Source organism: Helobdella robusta (genome assembly GCF_000326865.2).
Source record: "Helobdella robusta unplaced genomic scaffold HELROscaffold_6, whole genome shotgun sequence".
NCBI lineage: Eukaryota > Metazoa > Annelida > Clitellata > Rhynchobdellida > Glossiphoniidae > Helobdella > Helobdella robusta.
In genome coordinates this window covers 2272301-2286824 of record NW_008705330.1, presented here as the reverse complement: position 1 = coordinate 2286824, position 14524 = coordinate 2272301, and the positions used below count along the sequence as shown (strand labels likewise).

The 14524-nt window shown below is 35.7% G+C and overlaps 2 protein-coding genes across 2 annotated transcripts; both read right to left on the bottom strand.

The window, feature by feature from the left end:
• Positions 1 to 1804: 1804 nt before the first annotated feature.
• On the bottom strand, positions 1805 to 3200 carry HELRODRAFT_164168 (hypothetical protein; the record flags this gene model as incomplete). Its single annotated transcript, XM_009029178.1, has 3 exons — positions 1805 to 1842; positions 2373 to 2525; positions 2867 to 3200. The coding sequence occupies 3 exons, from the start codon at positions 3198 to 3200 to the stop codon at positions 1805 to 1807; spliced, it is 525 nt and encodes a 174-aa protein (XP_009027426.1).
• A 2330-nt stretch (positions 3201 to 5530) lies between these two features.
• HELRODRAFT_69055 (hypothetical protein) lies at positions 5531 to 5863 on the bottom strand (the record flags this gene model as incomplete). The annotated part of the gene is made up of 1 exon (XM_009028999.1): positions 5531 to 5863. One exon carries the CDS (start codon positions 5861 to 5863, stop codon positions 5531 to 5533), a length of 333 nt encoding a protein of 110 aa, XP_009027247.1.
• Between the last annotated feature and the right edge of the window lie 8661 nt (positions 5864 to 14524).

Here is a 14524-nt window from a genome sequence, read left to right as displayed (position 1 = left end):
CTCGACTCTGCAAGCATTTGTCTGAGTCTTTCTGATACATCTGATTTTTGTTTAACAAAGTAAACAAATCTGTAGCCTGTGAAATCATCTTTGAACAAAACAAAGTATCTGTAATTTTGAAATAAGAAGCAAAAAGGACCACATACATTTGTGTGAATTAATTCTCCTGGTCTTGTTGCTCTTACTCGAGTTCCAAATTTCAATCGATGTAACTTTCCATAGACACATCCTTCACATAATTCACTGTCTACAGGTATATCAATGTTTAGTTCACGTTTCATGACCATTTTAACATGTTTCTTATTCTGATGTCCCATTCGTTCATGGTATAACTGCAATGCATCTTGATCATTGACAAAGTTAACTTCGACTTCAGAATTTAACGGTTAAACAGTTTTTGCAACAAGTTTGAACAAACCTCCATTGTTGTTTCTTATTCCAACAACACTTATCACATTGTCAATAAGTAGATGACAACTTCTTGAGGTTGAAACAAAAGAGCTATTTCTGTTCTTATCTTGAGTTGCAAGTACTGAGAACAAATTTCTTTTTACTTTTGGCACATACAAGAAATCTGTAAGTTTAACAGTTTGCCATTTATTATTCACTTTCACTTGAAGATGAATAATTCCTTTTCCAAAAGCTTCTACAGTATCACCATTTGCAACATATAATTTACTCGGTTGAAAAATTTTTTCAAAACTTTGAAATATGTCTCTTCGGAAAGTTAGATGACACGTTGCACCATTGTCAAAAAACCATTCATCAGTGTGTACGCTGACTCATCAATTGCAAAAACACTTGATTCCATAACAACTAGTGACTTATTGTCATCGCGTAGATTGTTATTTTTTGGTTTTGCTGGTCTACCATCAGAATGCCATTTTTCACAATTTCTTACAATGTGACCTGGCAATTTGCAATACTGACATATCAGTCGCTTTGGTTTGCTGACAAATTTATCTTGTTTTTGACCATTCATGTTTAGTGATGACCTTTTAGTTGTTGCTTTGACAAATAATACTTTATTACATTCTGTTTTGCTTTCCAAAGATCTCTCATAGCTACACAGTTGATCTGTGAGTGTTTCGACTGTTCTTTCAGTCTTGTTCAACAATCTCCAACTTGCAGGAAATGAAAAATATTTTTCCTGCAAAGTTTCAATTATTTGGCACATCAGCAACAAGTCACTGTTTTCATCTTTTCCTAACTCAACCTTTAAATCTTTCCAAAGATTCTTGAGTTTTGTGACATGAGTGACAACATCATCGCTTTCATCTATTTTATAACTAAAAAACTTCATGCATAATTTGTATGCTTTATCTTCATTAACTTCATCATACAATCTGTGAAGTTTTAATTAAACATCTCTGGCATTACTGAATGAACGAACTTTTTCATACGTTTCATCGGTCATGTTGGTTGACAGAATAATCATAGCACTACAATCTGCTTTATTGAATCTGTTCAAAGCAGTTTGATATTTTGCTATCTCATCTTTATTTGAGTCATCGTTTAATTAATCTGGAATTTTTAATTTGCCATTTACTACGTCCATTGCATCAGGAATGCCGCGTAGTATTATACAAACCCCGATTTCCAGTTCAACCAATTACTTTTGCCTTCTAGGTGTTTGATTTGCACTTTTGTTAAATCCATTTCTTCCTTGTCTTTTCAATTTGACCTTTTAATTAGAAGCAAAATATCGATTTTCAGAGAATGAAGAAGCACGTGCTTTCTCTTCACTTCAGTCTTCACAAAAGAATCTTCCGATATTTCTTTATTCTAAATTTTCTTCGTCAAATCAATTAATTAAGAAAAACGTTATCTGGGTCCCATAACCTGTTAAATTTCTTGTTACGTAGATCGTTTAATTAATTGATATAATATTGAAAGACATTAAAAGAAGAGAAATAAACTAAGCAACGTTCTCGACTTGTTTATTATCCACCGGATCAACAGAAAAGGAAAAAAGTGAAGTTACATACAAAGCAAAGAACATTTGGTCCAAAGAAAAATAAATGTATATTATAAATCATAATGTTTTAATATAAAACATAAAACTTAACAAGACTATGATTAAACATCACAATGTTGATATAGATTCGTAAATATTCTGTTGATTAATGAAGTAGTGTTACAAGTTACTCTTCTTGGTAAATTAATTAAAGGCGAAAAACAAAATGAAAACAATAAATTTTCGAAATCTTTAGAGTTATTTGAATCTTTGTCCAATAAATTTACATTAAAGTCACCCACTATAACAGTTTTATCGGCAGGTTTGATGGCGTGTAAAATTAAATTGATTTTCTTTAATAAAAACTCAAACTTATAATTGTGTGGGTGGTATATTGCTAAAACTTTTAACGCACCTCTAGATGAGGCATGCCCTGTTTCAATGTTCACACAAAGAACGTCGATATTTTCATAATCAAATGCACTGTCGTCATTAACAACATATTTGATGTCATGCTTTATGAACATACCAACACCTCCGCCTCGTTTGTCGTTTCTATTTTTATATACTAAATGGTAATTATTTAATTAAATCAACGGTTTCATTGTTCAATCACGTTTCTGATATAATTATAATTTTGAAAAAATTGTTGAATTGTTTTAATAAAATTTCTAGATGTAACAATTTATGAAACAAACTTCGAGCATTCAGATATTTTAATATTTTTCTTAAATTTTATCACTTTAGATAATTCTTTAACCGTGTATTATTTTGAATCTTCTCTATTATGATATATGCCTTTTAAAATCCTCTTCTATGAAATTTTTATTATTTAACATTTTTCTCTCTTCCATTATTGTTTAATTAATGTCTCTTTTTTCATTTGCCTCTCCTTCGAGACCTAATCACGTGCTACTACCTGCGATGGAAAAATTTCTGGTTTGCGCATTTTGTCTGTATCTTCTTTATCGATGAAGACTCGAAACGCGGTAGCTTGATCTTTATTTTCATGTTCCTCGTTTTTATGTTCATCACTTTTTTTGGAAATGTATGGAAAAAATGTAAAAACTTGGATGTCGTTTATTGACAATTCTTCAATTAAATCATCTTTTAAACCTTTAACTAGACTTCTGACAAAAAACACGGACTTGACAACGGGTTTAAATCTCTTTAATTTGAAATATTCATCTTTTTTACTACCACGATCACTGCTTGTATTGATTTTGATTTTTTTAAGATTCATTTTATTCACAAAAAAGTGAAAAAGTCAGCCTAGAAATGAATGCTTATCTAGGGTTGACTCCCTATTTTTGTATTTATTATTATTATTATTTTTTTTATTATTATTATTAATTTTTATTATCTGCATTAGTATTTATGCTTGGTGCTGCGGGAAGCCCTGTAAGGGCAAAAAAGGACTAAAATGTATCAGAGGACATGCAAAACATGTACTAAATCTCTCAAGGCTAAAGATTCGAAAGAAAAAAACAATCCGCTTCACGAGACCCAAACCAGTCGGGTTTTGAACACAAGGCAACCCATACGGCTACCCTACAGCCATTGCAGAGCGTCAAACTTCCAAAATCACCTGCTGAATGGATAGAGGCAAACACATTCTTTCAAGTTGTTATTGTTGTTGCCCTTCCTAGGAGTCGGACTTGGGTTCCAGGCGAGGCCTGAGCCAGTTTGCCACCGCGACCGGATTTTTCCACAGATCTATTAGATTGAGGACAGTGCGATTCTGTGGACAGCTGAACAGATGTGGCACATCGTCCGGATGTGTTTGGCAGAAAGGACATATGTTAATGTGTCCACTGTCTATTCTATTCTTGTAGCTGCTCAAAAGGATGCTGTGGCCAGATCGGAGTTGAGCGAGGGTTCTCCTGTTGCCCTTGATAGGGTTACCTCCGATTTGTCTTTTTTAGGGGTTGGTGGTGGCCACCCATTGAGCAGTATCGGTGCATGGTACGACTCGGCGGCGGCTTTGGCGGCGTTACTATGAAGAGTGTTAGATGCGGCCTTTAGAGACTTGTTGTTGATGTTCGCTGGAAGCACCGCTACGACCGTTGATGACCATCTTGAGATGAGAGTGTCCTTCATATCTCGGTGAGGTCGTAGTTGTGTGGTAATGATGTTGCACGGGTGGCTTGGTTTGTAACATTGTAGAAGAAATTGTGAAGATAGCAACTCTGAGTGCTGCTTCACTGTTAACATCTGGCATTCTGAATGTAAATGCTGCTCGGACGTGATTCCGTGGCAGCCTGTAACCAGTCGTAAAGCAGCATTCTGAGAGCGTTGTAGTCTATTGAGGCTTGAGTTGGACGTCAGAGGGGACCAGGCCGGGCAGGCATACTTAATTGTGAAACGCCCAATGGCTTTGCTATGTCTGTAGGAGTGTTTCTTTATTCTGACCATATGTGGTGCCGCTGAGAGCTTTGAGAATGTTGTTTCTTTTGGTGGCCTTGGGCCGCTGCCATTTTGTGGTGTTGTGAGAACGACAGCATTGTGTCCAAGGTTAGTCCTAATATTTTCGGGTTGTGTTCCAGCGGTAAAAGCTGGTTGTTTATCTTAATTTGGGGATGGTAGTTGTATTGCGATGTATGAGATGTGAAGAGTGAAACTGTTGATTTAGAAGTGCAGATTTCTAAATTTCTCCTATTGAAGAAATCATATAACTTCGGAAGGTAGCAATTGAGCCGGCGGGTCAAAATATCTGCATCTGGACGGTTGTGTAGATTGAGAAGTCGTCAGCACAGAAGATGATTTTGATGTTTTGAAGCGGAGCGGGTGCTTTGGCTACACAGTAGTTGAAAAAAATAGGTGAAAGAACAGAGCCCTGGGGTACTCCCGAGCGAATGATGCGTTGTTTGGAAAGATGTTGCCGGAACTCTGTCGATGCGGAACGACCATGCAAATAGTTTGAGAGCCACCGGTGGTTGTTGACCGTGTCAAACGCTTTTGTGAGGTCCCGAACAGTGAGGACTGTGCAATGAGCTGGCCTTTTCTGATTGAAGCCATTGGCGACATCGGTAACCATCAGGGCTAATGCTGTTGTGGTAGAGTGGTCTGGACGAAATCCATGTTGATGGCTGCTCAGTAATGATTGGCAGCAGGCACTTTTCTAGGACATTTGAGGTTGTCGGTTTTACTTTGGATTTCTGAGGTGAGGATGGCAATTTCCTTGGATGTGAGAGTGTTAGCTCTGAGATCATCACGTTTCTTTATCAGGGCTGTGATTTCCTTCGAGAGACCTGGGGTGTGGGTGATGAGTTTTCCTGCAGGGATGTTGTGGTCACTTGCGACATTCAAAATATGACAAAACGATCTCTCGGCTACCGATAGATTGGGAGGGAATGGGGTTTTGTTGAACGCGGCCTCGGTTTTGGAAGTGAAGCCTTCCCAGTTGGCTTTGGCAAAGTTTATAAATTTGATTTTAGGAAATACTGTCTGTTGAAATGTGGATAGGAGGGTGATATGAATTGGGAGATGGTCAGAAGAGAGTGCGGTCATTGTTGACCATTCCATGTTGACAATCAGGGAATCCGAAACGACAGATATATCGGGGGATGACGGTTAGGGGAGACGGGTTGGGATATCCAGATTGAGTGTGCCGCAGCCTGAATTTTCAATTTCGTTGACTAAAGATTCTCCACGAGAATCCTCCAAACTGGAGTACCAAAGCGCATCATGCGCGTTTACGTCTCCCAACAGAACCACGTTTGGGATGGCCAAATATTGTGATATTGAAGCTGAGAAGCCGAAGGGGCAGACTGATTGTGGAGGAATGTAGATGTTAATGATGTTGATATCTGTGCCGTTGGCCCCGATGGTGATGGCCTGACTCTCTGTTGTTGACGTAGGAGGTAGGTTCTTGATTGTGTAAGAAATACTGTGATGGATGAGCATGATGAGACCTCCACCTCGTCCGGTACCACGGTCTTTGCGGTACAGCGCGTGGTCCTTAGAGACTGGTTCTTTTGAGTCTGCTGTTAGTTTAGACTTTTGGATAGTTGCTATGCAAATATTGTGCTTGATTAGATGCTTGCTGATTTCGTCTTGTTTGTTTTTTATGCCGTTACAGTTAAGTTGAAGGAGGTTAAGCTGTCCGGCGGATTGTGTTTGGGGATGTAATGTGTTGGAGCAGGAAGAGATGTAAGTGCTTGTTGATGTTGTCTGCCATCGGAGAGTCTCACCCGACACCGACTGACCACTCGAATCGGTGAACATATGAGTGCAGTTGTTACAGTTTTAACGACCGTTAATGTTGTTCGAGCAGTTGGTTGAATGGACCCAGTTGTAGCAGGTGCGGCAACGGGTTGAGGTTTGGGTTTTGTTGATTGCAGGCAGGACAAATCGGATCTTAGGGGGACCCGGGTTTGACTCGATTTCGGCCCTAAGAAGGAGACAACGGAGCAGGTCAGCCGGAATAGGCTGCTCCGTTGACAAAAACCCAAAATTGACATCCGAGGTTGGGAGGGGGTGTTGCAAGTTGAATTAAAATGCTTAAATAACATGAACGTCGACAACTTTGCTACTAGCTTTCAGCAAATTATCTACCACTATTTTGCTAAAAATTACGACTTTGTGAAAATTCAAACAACAAATAATTTTAAAAAGGAATATTTGACTAGACAGTTAAAAAAGGAGCTAAAACAACAAAAGGCAAAAAACAGCAACAATCTTTTCAACAGTCAAATATCAAATATAAGTAGATTAATTCGAATTAGATTAAAAACACAAACTTCAAAATGAACCAACAAAAGTGTTAGCGGCTCAACTACATCACAATTCTATAACAATTTCTGGAAGTCATGCAAATCATCATTTTCTTCATCTCCAAATACACCTCCTCATTTTAGTGTGGTCGACGGCAGCAACTTCTTTCGCAATGGATTGATAGCGGATAATAAAACTTCTTTTGAATTGCCGGAGTGGATTCCTTCTCTACTGCCACAGTCATTTGCTGGTGACATTGAACTACCATCCTACAATGAAGTTGCGTCAATTGTTAAAAAATGCAAGGCCAAAGCAACGCCCTGTTCGTTAGACCAAATTTCAACAATTGCGCTGAAGAGGTGTCCAATACTTCGCACGTATCTTCATAAATAAATAATCAGATGCTGGAAAGAAGCAACAATTCCGACGTGTTGGCGAAATGGTCTAGCAATTTTAATTTATAAAAAAGGTGATGCAAACGATTCGGCCAATTTTTGCCTCATAACGTTGCAGCCAGTACTTTACAAAATTCTAGCAATGTTACTAAAAAATAGACTATATGATTTCCTTAACAATAACAAACTCATTAATACAAACACATAAAAAAGGTTCTACTCAACAACCGATGGTCTGGCGGAACACACCCAAATGTTGACGACTCACTTGATGAAAGATGCAAAGAGACATAAACGCACAATAATCATCGTGCTACTGGATCTCCGAAATGCGTTTGGAGAAGTGAGTCATCATCTCATCAACTCAATTCTGCTCTACCACCATGTACCTAAATTATTTTGTGATCTAATTTTATCAATATACTCCAATTATACAATATGAGTTTTAATTAACGGACGACTCACACCGTTGTTACGGTAAGAAAAGGGGTACTTCAAGGTGACCCAAGTTCTCCGCTATTGTTTAATCTATGTTTCAACCCTCTAATGAAGATCTTAAAAGGTGAGAAATTTAAACAATGCGGCTACTTTTGGGGCCCAACCTTTGATGTGAAGACTAGACCTTGGTTTCAATTCGTTGACAACGCAGTGATTATTGCACACAGTTCGGATGGTGCACAAAAGTTAATTGATAGAATCTAACCTGGTGTAAATGGTCTGGTATGCAAATGAGAATTGATAAGTGTTGTGTGTTTGGAATGAGGAAAAAGAATGGCTCATACGATCAATTTTTGCCCAGGTTGACAATAGATGACATGCCTATTCCAACAGTGGAAATTGGTTGCGGATTCAAATACCTGGGAAAAATTTATGATTCAGAATTGAAAGCCACAAAAGCAAATGATGAGGTCGTTTCTAAATTAACGCGTCTGTTGAAAGTTACGTCCGAACTTGATGATTCTTCTCAAATGAAACTACAAATATCAAGAAAATTCATTCCATCCCAATTGAAGTTCGAACTACGAAGTTATAGTTTTTCACTGACGCGGATTGCCAACAATTTGGACAATCTAGTTGTTGAAGCTGTCAGAAGTTGGCTATCAATACCAATTAGTGGCTGCGTGTCTGAGATACTGGGTCTACCTTTAAAATTTGGTGGACACAATATTGTTTCACTTAAGGACACAACGTTGAGAATGAGATTAAAACTCCGCAATTATTTCAAGACAAACTCAAATAATGAAATACGTTGTCTTTGGCGTGAAACTGCGGTAGACTACAAAATGGTGGACAATTTGCTATCTAATTCAGCCACGTCATCTCAGTCTCTAAAAAAATTGGAAGATGGTCGTATTGCTGCTTTCCTAAGTCACGTGGTCTTGCTTCAGGGTCAAGGTTCCCTAATCAAGTCGGTAACTGACGTATTACCATCTTCTCAAATAAACTGGTCTAAGAAACTCGATTTACTACCAGATACTCTATTTAATTTTGCTAAAAAACATTTAATTCAGCAGCTGCCAACTAACGCTAATCTGTTTAGATGGGGTAAGACACTGAATCCTTTATGTCCTTTCTGTGGCGCTAAACAAACGAACAAACATGTAGTATCCAACTGTGGATCCGTAGTCGCGTTAAAACGATATACAGAAAGACATGATAGAATTTTATCAGAAATCATCAATTGCTTGATGTCATGCCGTGCATCGGATTGCCTGATATTTGCTGATATCGTAATGAACGGAGTCCTGCCAATGTCACAACTGTTCGTAAACCTACGTCCAGACATCGCCATTCTACAGGGCAAAAAATTGAAGTCGTTGAGTTGACAGTGTGCCATGAAACTAATCTAATTCATTCTAAAAATTACAAGCAATAGAAATACATTAATAATTTAAATTCATGCTTAACTTTTGATTATAAGAACTATGATATTATTTTAAAATCATTTGAAATTACTCCGATCGGCTTTTTTAATATTTTAAATTTAATGTCTATTAAAATTTCATGGTCTAATACACTTATTGTCAAATTGATCAATTCTGTAATTAAATCGACATACGCTATATATTGCGACAAAAACATTGTATGACCATTTTAAATAAGCCTCCTATTTGCACTTGTCTAATGGTAATGAGTAATAGAGTTTAATCGTATACTTAATTATTACCAATAACTGGATTTTTATTAGTATATATATTGAATATTGTATTATTCTGTATGTTTTACGATATTTGATTAAATAAAAAAAGTGTTCCCATTATTATGAAGAGATCCATTGCTTATGGCGCGAAACCTCTTCAAACTTTGTCAAGCCAGACAGTTCTTTGACTGAAACAGGCTCATTGAAGCAGTCTCTCAAGCTCCTGAATGAAAACCGAGTACAATCATGTCTCAACCACATCAATGAACTTCATTATCAAGGTACGGTGCTCAAGTCAATTGGCGAACTCATTGCTCTGCACAAATAACAGGTTAGTCAAAAACTGTTGACAACATGTCCGAGGTACTCTACAAATTTGCAAGGAAATACATTATTCAACAACTTCCTACAAATTCAAATCTGTTTAAGTGGGTTAAAACTACGTTATGTCCACTTTGTAATGTTCGTCAAACAAATAAGCACGTCGTATCAAATTGTGGATCAGCTTCGGCTTTGAAGAAATACACAGTCAAACATGATAAAATACTAGCGTTGATCATGAATGAGTTGAAGCTACAGGATTCTAACGACTGTTGCTTGTTCGCAGACTTGGAGATGGAAGGCATACGACCAACGTCACATCTATTCAACACGCTAAGCCTTGACATTACCATTTTGAGAAGCAACAAGATTGAAATATTGGAATTGACGATATGCCATGAAACTAATCTACTTTCTTCTAAACAATATAAACACCAAAAATATATTAACTTGCAAAATTAACTTCCAAAAATGGAACGTTAGGCTGTTAAAGGTTAACGTTCCATTTTTGGAACATATTCTAACTATTCTATAATAATGAATTAATTTGAAATGTCGCCTATTGGGCTTCATAATAAATTTTATTTGTCATTATTTAAATTTTCATGGCCATCTAATTTTAATTTTAAATTAATAAGCATTGTCCTTAGCTCATCTTACACAATAAACTGTGAAAGAAACAACGTGTAATGGTATTCGAATATACTCCCAACACACATACACTTGCATCGACAATGAGTATGAGCGGATTACTTGATTACAATATAATAACATTTGATTTTTTTTAACAGGACATTTTACTATATACATATATATATATTTAATTTTGATTATCATTAACAATTATTGTTTCTTTCATTTCATGTATGTTTTTACGACATCAAACCGGCGCTCAATGCCACAACACTTCGACAACAAAGGGCAGAATTTGCACGACTCACTCCGTTGTCAAGGTACAATAATCAAAGCAATCAGCAATGAGATTCAGATTCCTGCGGCTCAAATTGCTCACTGGTCACGTTACATTATGAGTCTTCCAGAGGTTCTGTTCAGATTTGTCCGGAAAGGTTTAATTCAACTGCTGCCGACAAATGCCAACCTGTCCAGATGAGGAAAATTTGCAAACCAATAAACATGTGTTATCCAACTGCAGCTCAGCATCGGCAATGGGTAAATATAAAACAAGACACAACAAAATTTTAGCAATAATCCTCGACAAGTTAAAATCATGCGCCAACCCAGACGTCTCCATTTTTGCTGATCTTGAGACAGGCGATTTTCAACCACCATCACGCTTATTCAAAACATTGCGACCAGATATCGCATTGCTACGCGGCGAAACGTTGGAAATCCTAGAGTTGACAGTCTGCCATGAGACTAACTTCTCCAACTCTAAAGACTACAAACAATCAAAATACTCTAATAGCTTGAAAAATTACTTAAACAACGACTTAAAACATTTAAAAATAATAATAAATACATTTGAAATATCTACTTTAGGTTTCTTTAAAACATTAAATCTTTCGCTAACAAATATTATTTGGACTGATTATTTTTGCAATAACCTTATAAACTCTGCTATATCATCGTCGTACGCTATCTATTGCGACAGAAATGTAAAATGAATCAATTTTAAAACTAATTAACTCTGGTAAATTTGGTTAATGATTGGTCTTAAATACCTACTGTCATCTATCCCATTGCAAAAATCTTCAATAAACTCATTACTCCATACACACCAAACAGCTATAATTTAAAATCCAGTAAAGAATTTATAGACATCATTTCATCCACACCAACAATTAACACACCAACAATTAACACAAACATTGCTTCACTCGACGTGGAATCATTATTTACTAATGTTCTCGTCAATATTACCATTGAAATCAAATTAAACACTATCTATAATTCTAACCATAAGCCTTTATATAATAACCCTAAAAAAACAATTAAAATCCCTACTAGAAATCTGCACAATGGAAGCGCCATTCTACTGTCCAGACAACAAACTCTATAAACAAATCGACGGCATCGCAATGGGTTCTCCACTTGGTGTACTCATGGGTCACAAAGAGGAGATTACATTCGCAAACCATCCACAGTTTAAACCACAAATATACTGTCGATACATCGACGATATATTTGTTGCCTACAACAACCCCAATACAATCACCCAACTACTGGAAATATACAACAAATCCAAATTGAAATTTACCATAGAAAATTCAACTGATAATAAACTACCATTCCAAGATGTGCTTACAAACAAAGAAGAAAAGAAACTCATAACCACGGTCTACATAAAACCAACGAACAAAGGATTCTGTCTCAATGGGATTAGTGAGTACACTGAAACATTCCTAACGAGGACGATCAGTGCCTTCGTCAACAGGGCGTATACTCACTTATCAAAAGCCGAAGATAGAGAAAAAAAACTCCAACGAGTAACCAATCTCCTAATTAATAATGGATACAAAATATCACAAATAAAAAAAATAATTCACAGCAAAGAACAACAACTTAGCAATGAAAATACAAACGACAATAACAACAATAATTTATTATAAAAATAGTCATATAAAATAGATGAAAAAAAAATGAAAAAGATAAATGTTAAAATTGTGAAATTGTGACGATTGCGATGATAATGGTTGCATGATTGAAATATGCCGCCTGTATATTTTGTGAAATTGTGACGATTGCGATGATAATGATTGCGTCTTTGCGGCGTGCCGCCTGTATATATATATATCTATATATTTTAATAGACATTCTATGTATGTATATCTTGTTATTTGATATGCTTTATATGTCATATATGCGACGCTTGCTATGTGCTGTTCTGTATATAGGGAGTATAGAAATATATGCGACGCGTGCTACGTGCTGTTCTGTATATAGGGAGAAGTATGGAAAAAATTATAGAAGGGAGTAGAGAATTTTTTATGATATAGAAAGCGTTATGTAGATAGGGCGGTAAAAACATATATAAGGCAGCGAGTTGAGATATAGGGAGTCGTTGTTTTTTTAGGTTATGTTTTTAGCTTCTTGGTTTTGCTCTGGTTTTATTTTTAGCTGTTGATTATAGTATCGCTTGGATCTCTGATAGTTTGCCTGATAGTTATAGTAGATAGTATTAATGGATAGTTAATTTTGGATATATCGTTTGTTAATTGTTACTTTGCATATAAAGACAGAGGTTTGGTTTTTACTATTTTGTTTTTGTTGAATAAAAGAAGTGTACACTTGAAATTTGGCTCGACTTAATTATTTTACCTAGAATAATGTATGTTGAAGAAGACTTGCTGATAGTTGACGAGGTCGTGGTCTCTAGCCAACAAGTAGGACGCAAACAAACTTCCGCCCGGCCCGTGTTTTCAGACGCTGAGAGGGTCTATTGTAAAGTGGCAGATCCCGGCCAGCAAAGACTCCGCCGAAGTGAAGGCTCGGGTGGATATTCGTATGCGGACACGGTGCGGAATTCAAATGTTGCCCGGCAAAAATCTACAAAGTCATAGATACAAACAGCTCATAAAAATTAAGAATTTACTACACGATCAGGAAAACATCATCTCTAATAATAAAAAACAATTCCAACACTAAACTTTCCTCGGATATGAAAAGTAGTCATTTGATTTATCCATTCACTGGTAAAACTGGTGAGTGCGTGCATCAAAATTCTGAATACATCGGAATGGCTACAACAACATTAACGAGAAAACTCACTATGCATAAGCAACATGGAGCAATAAAAGACCACCTAATGGAAAACACAACACTATTATAACAAGGGAAATTTTAGACATAACTCCAAAGCAATCTATTACAACAGAGAATACTTCAAACTGAAGATAGCAGAATCAATTTTCATCGATAAATGTAAACCAGCAATAAATATTCAACTAAATAATACCAATATTCTTCCAACAAAGAAACACATGATTAACTTTAATTCTAATTAAGTTACAATCAAAGTCGCTGTGAAAACAAAGACACAAAAACGGAACAATACAATATAACTACACTGATGATGGCAGTTGATGCCGAAAAGAGCTTTTCTGTAGCAATAACGTTATTAATAATGTTTTGTCAAAAATGTCAACTATAAAAAGTTTTTTATTTAACCTTAATAAACTTCATCAAGATGATAAAAGTCTCGTTAGAAAAATTAAGAAACTCAACTACAAGTGATCTATAATATATATATATATATATATATATATATATATATATCAGTGGTGTGTAGTTATTAACTACAAATAGTTAACTACTAGTTAATAACTACTTGCTAGTAGTTAAGCTGTAGTTAATAACTATTTTTTTCAAAGTAGTTATTAACTAGTAGTTAACTATTTTCTTAGTAGTTAATAACTACAGTAGTTAACTATTTTACATAACTACTTATAATAATAAGCTAATATTTGATCGCCCCTATTTGTGTGCATGCATTGTTGTGTTACTGTTGAAAACAGACATGGTCATCTAATATGCATTTGCTATGCATGACTAATCATATCACATGCTGGATAACAAATGGTTGTATACAACAATGAGCAAAACATATATAAAACATATATACAATATATCATATATATTTATATATATAACATATTGTATATGGACACATATAATAGACATTTTACATAATATACATACATATTATATACACCTATTGCATTATGTAGTTGTCTGTGGGGCATACAAGGTTAAGACAACTTAATCATTCAGTGGCTATTCAGTGTTGCCGGACAAATTTTTACTAATAAACGCTGCAAGTTGTCTGATGAACACATAGACAAAATGATTTTTTCGAGAGATTATCTCAGAAAGTCATTAATTTGACATATAATTTTTATGAATAAAACCTTTCAAATAAAAGTTAGTTTGTCTTTAAATTTATCAGTTAACTACTGCAAAAATTAGTAATTTGGTATCGAAAGGTTGTAAATACCAGTTTCTTTTTAAAATGACAATGTTGGAAAGTAGTAACTA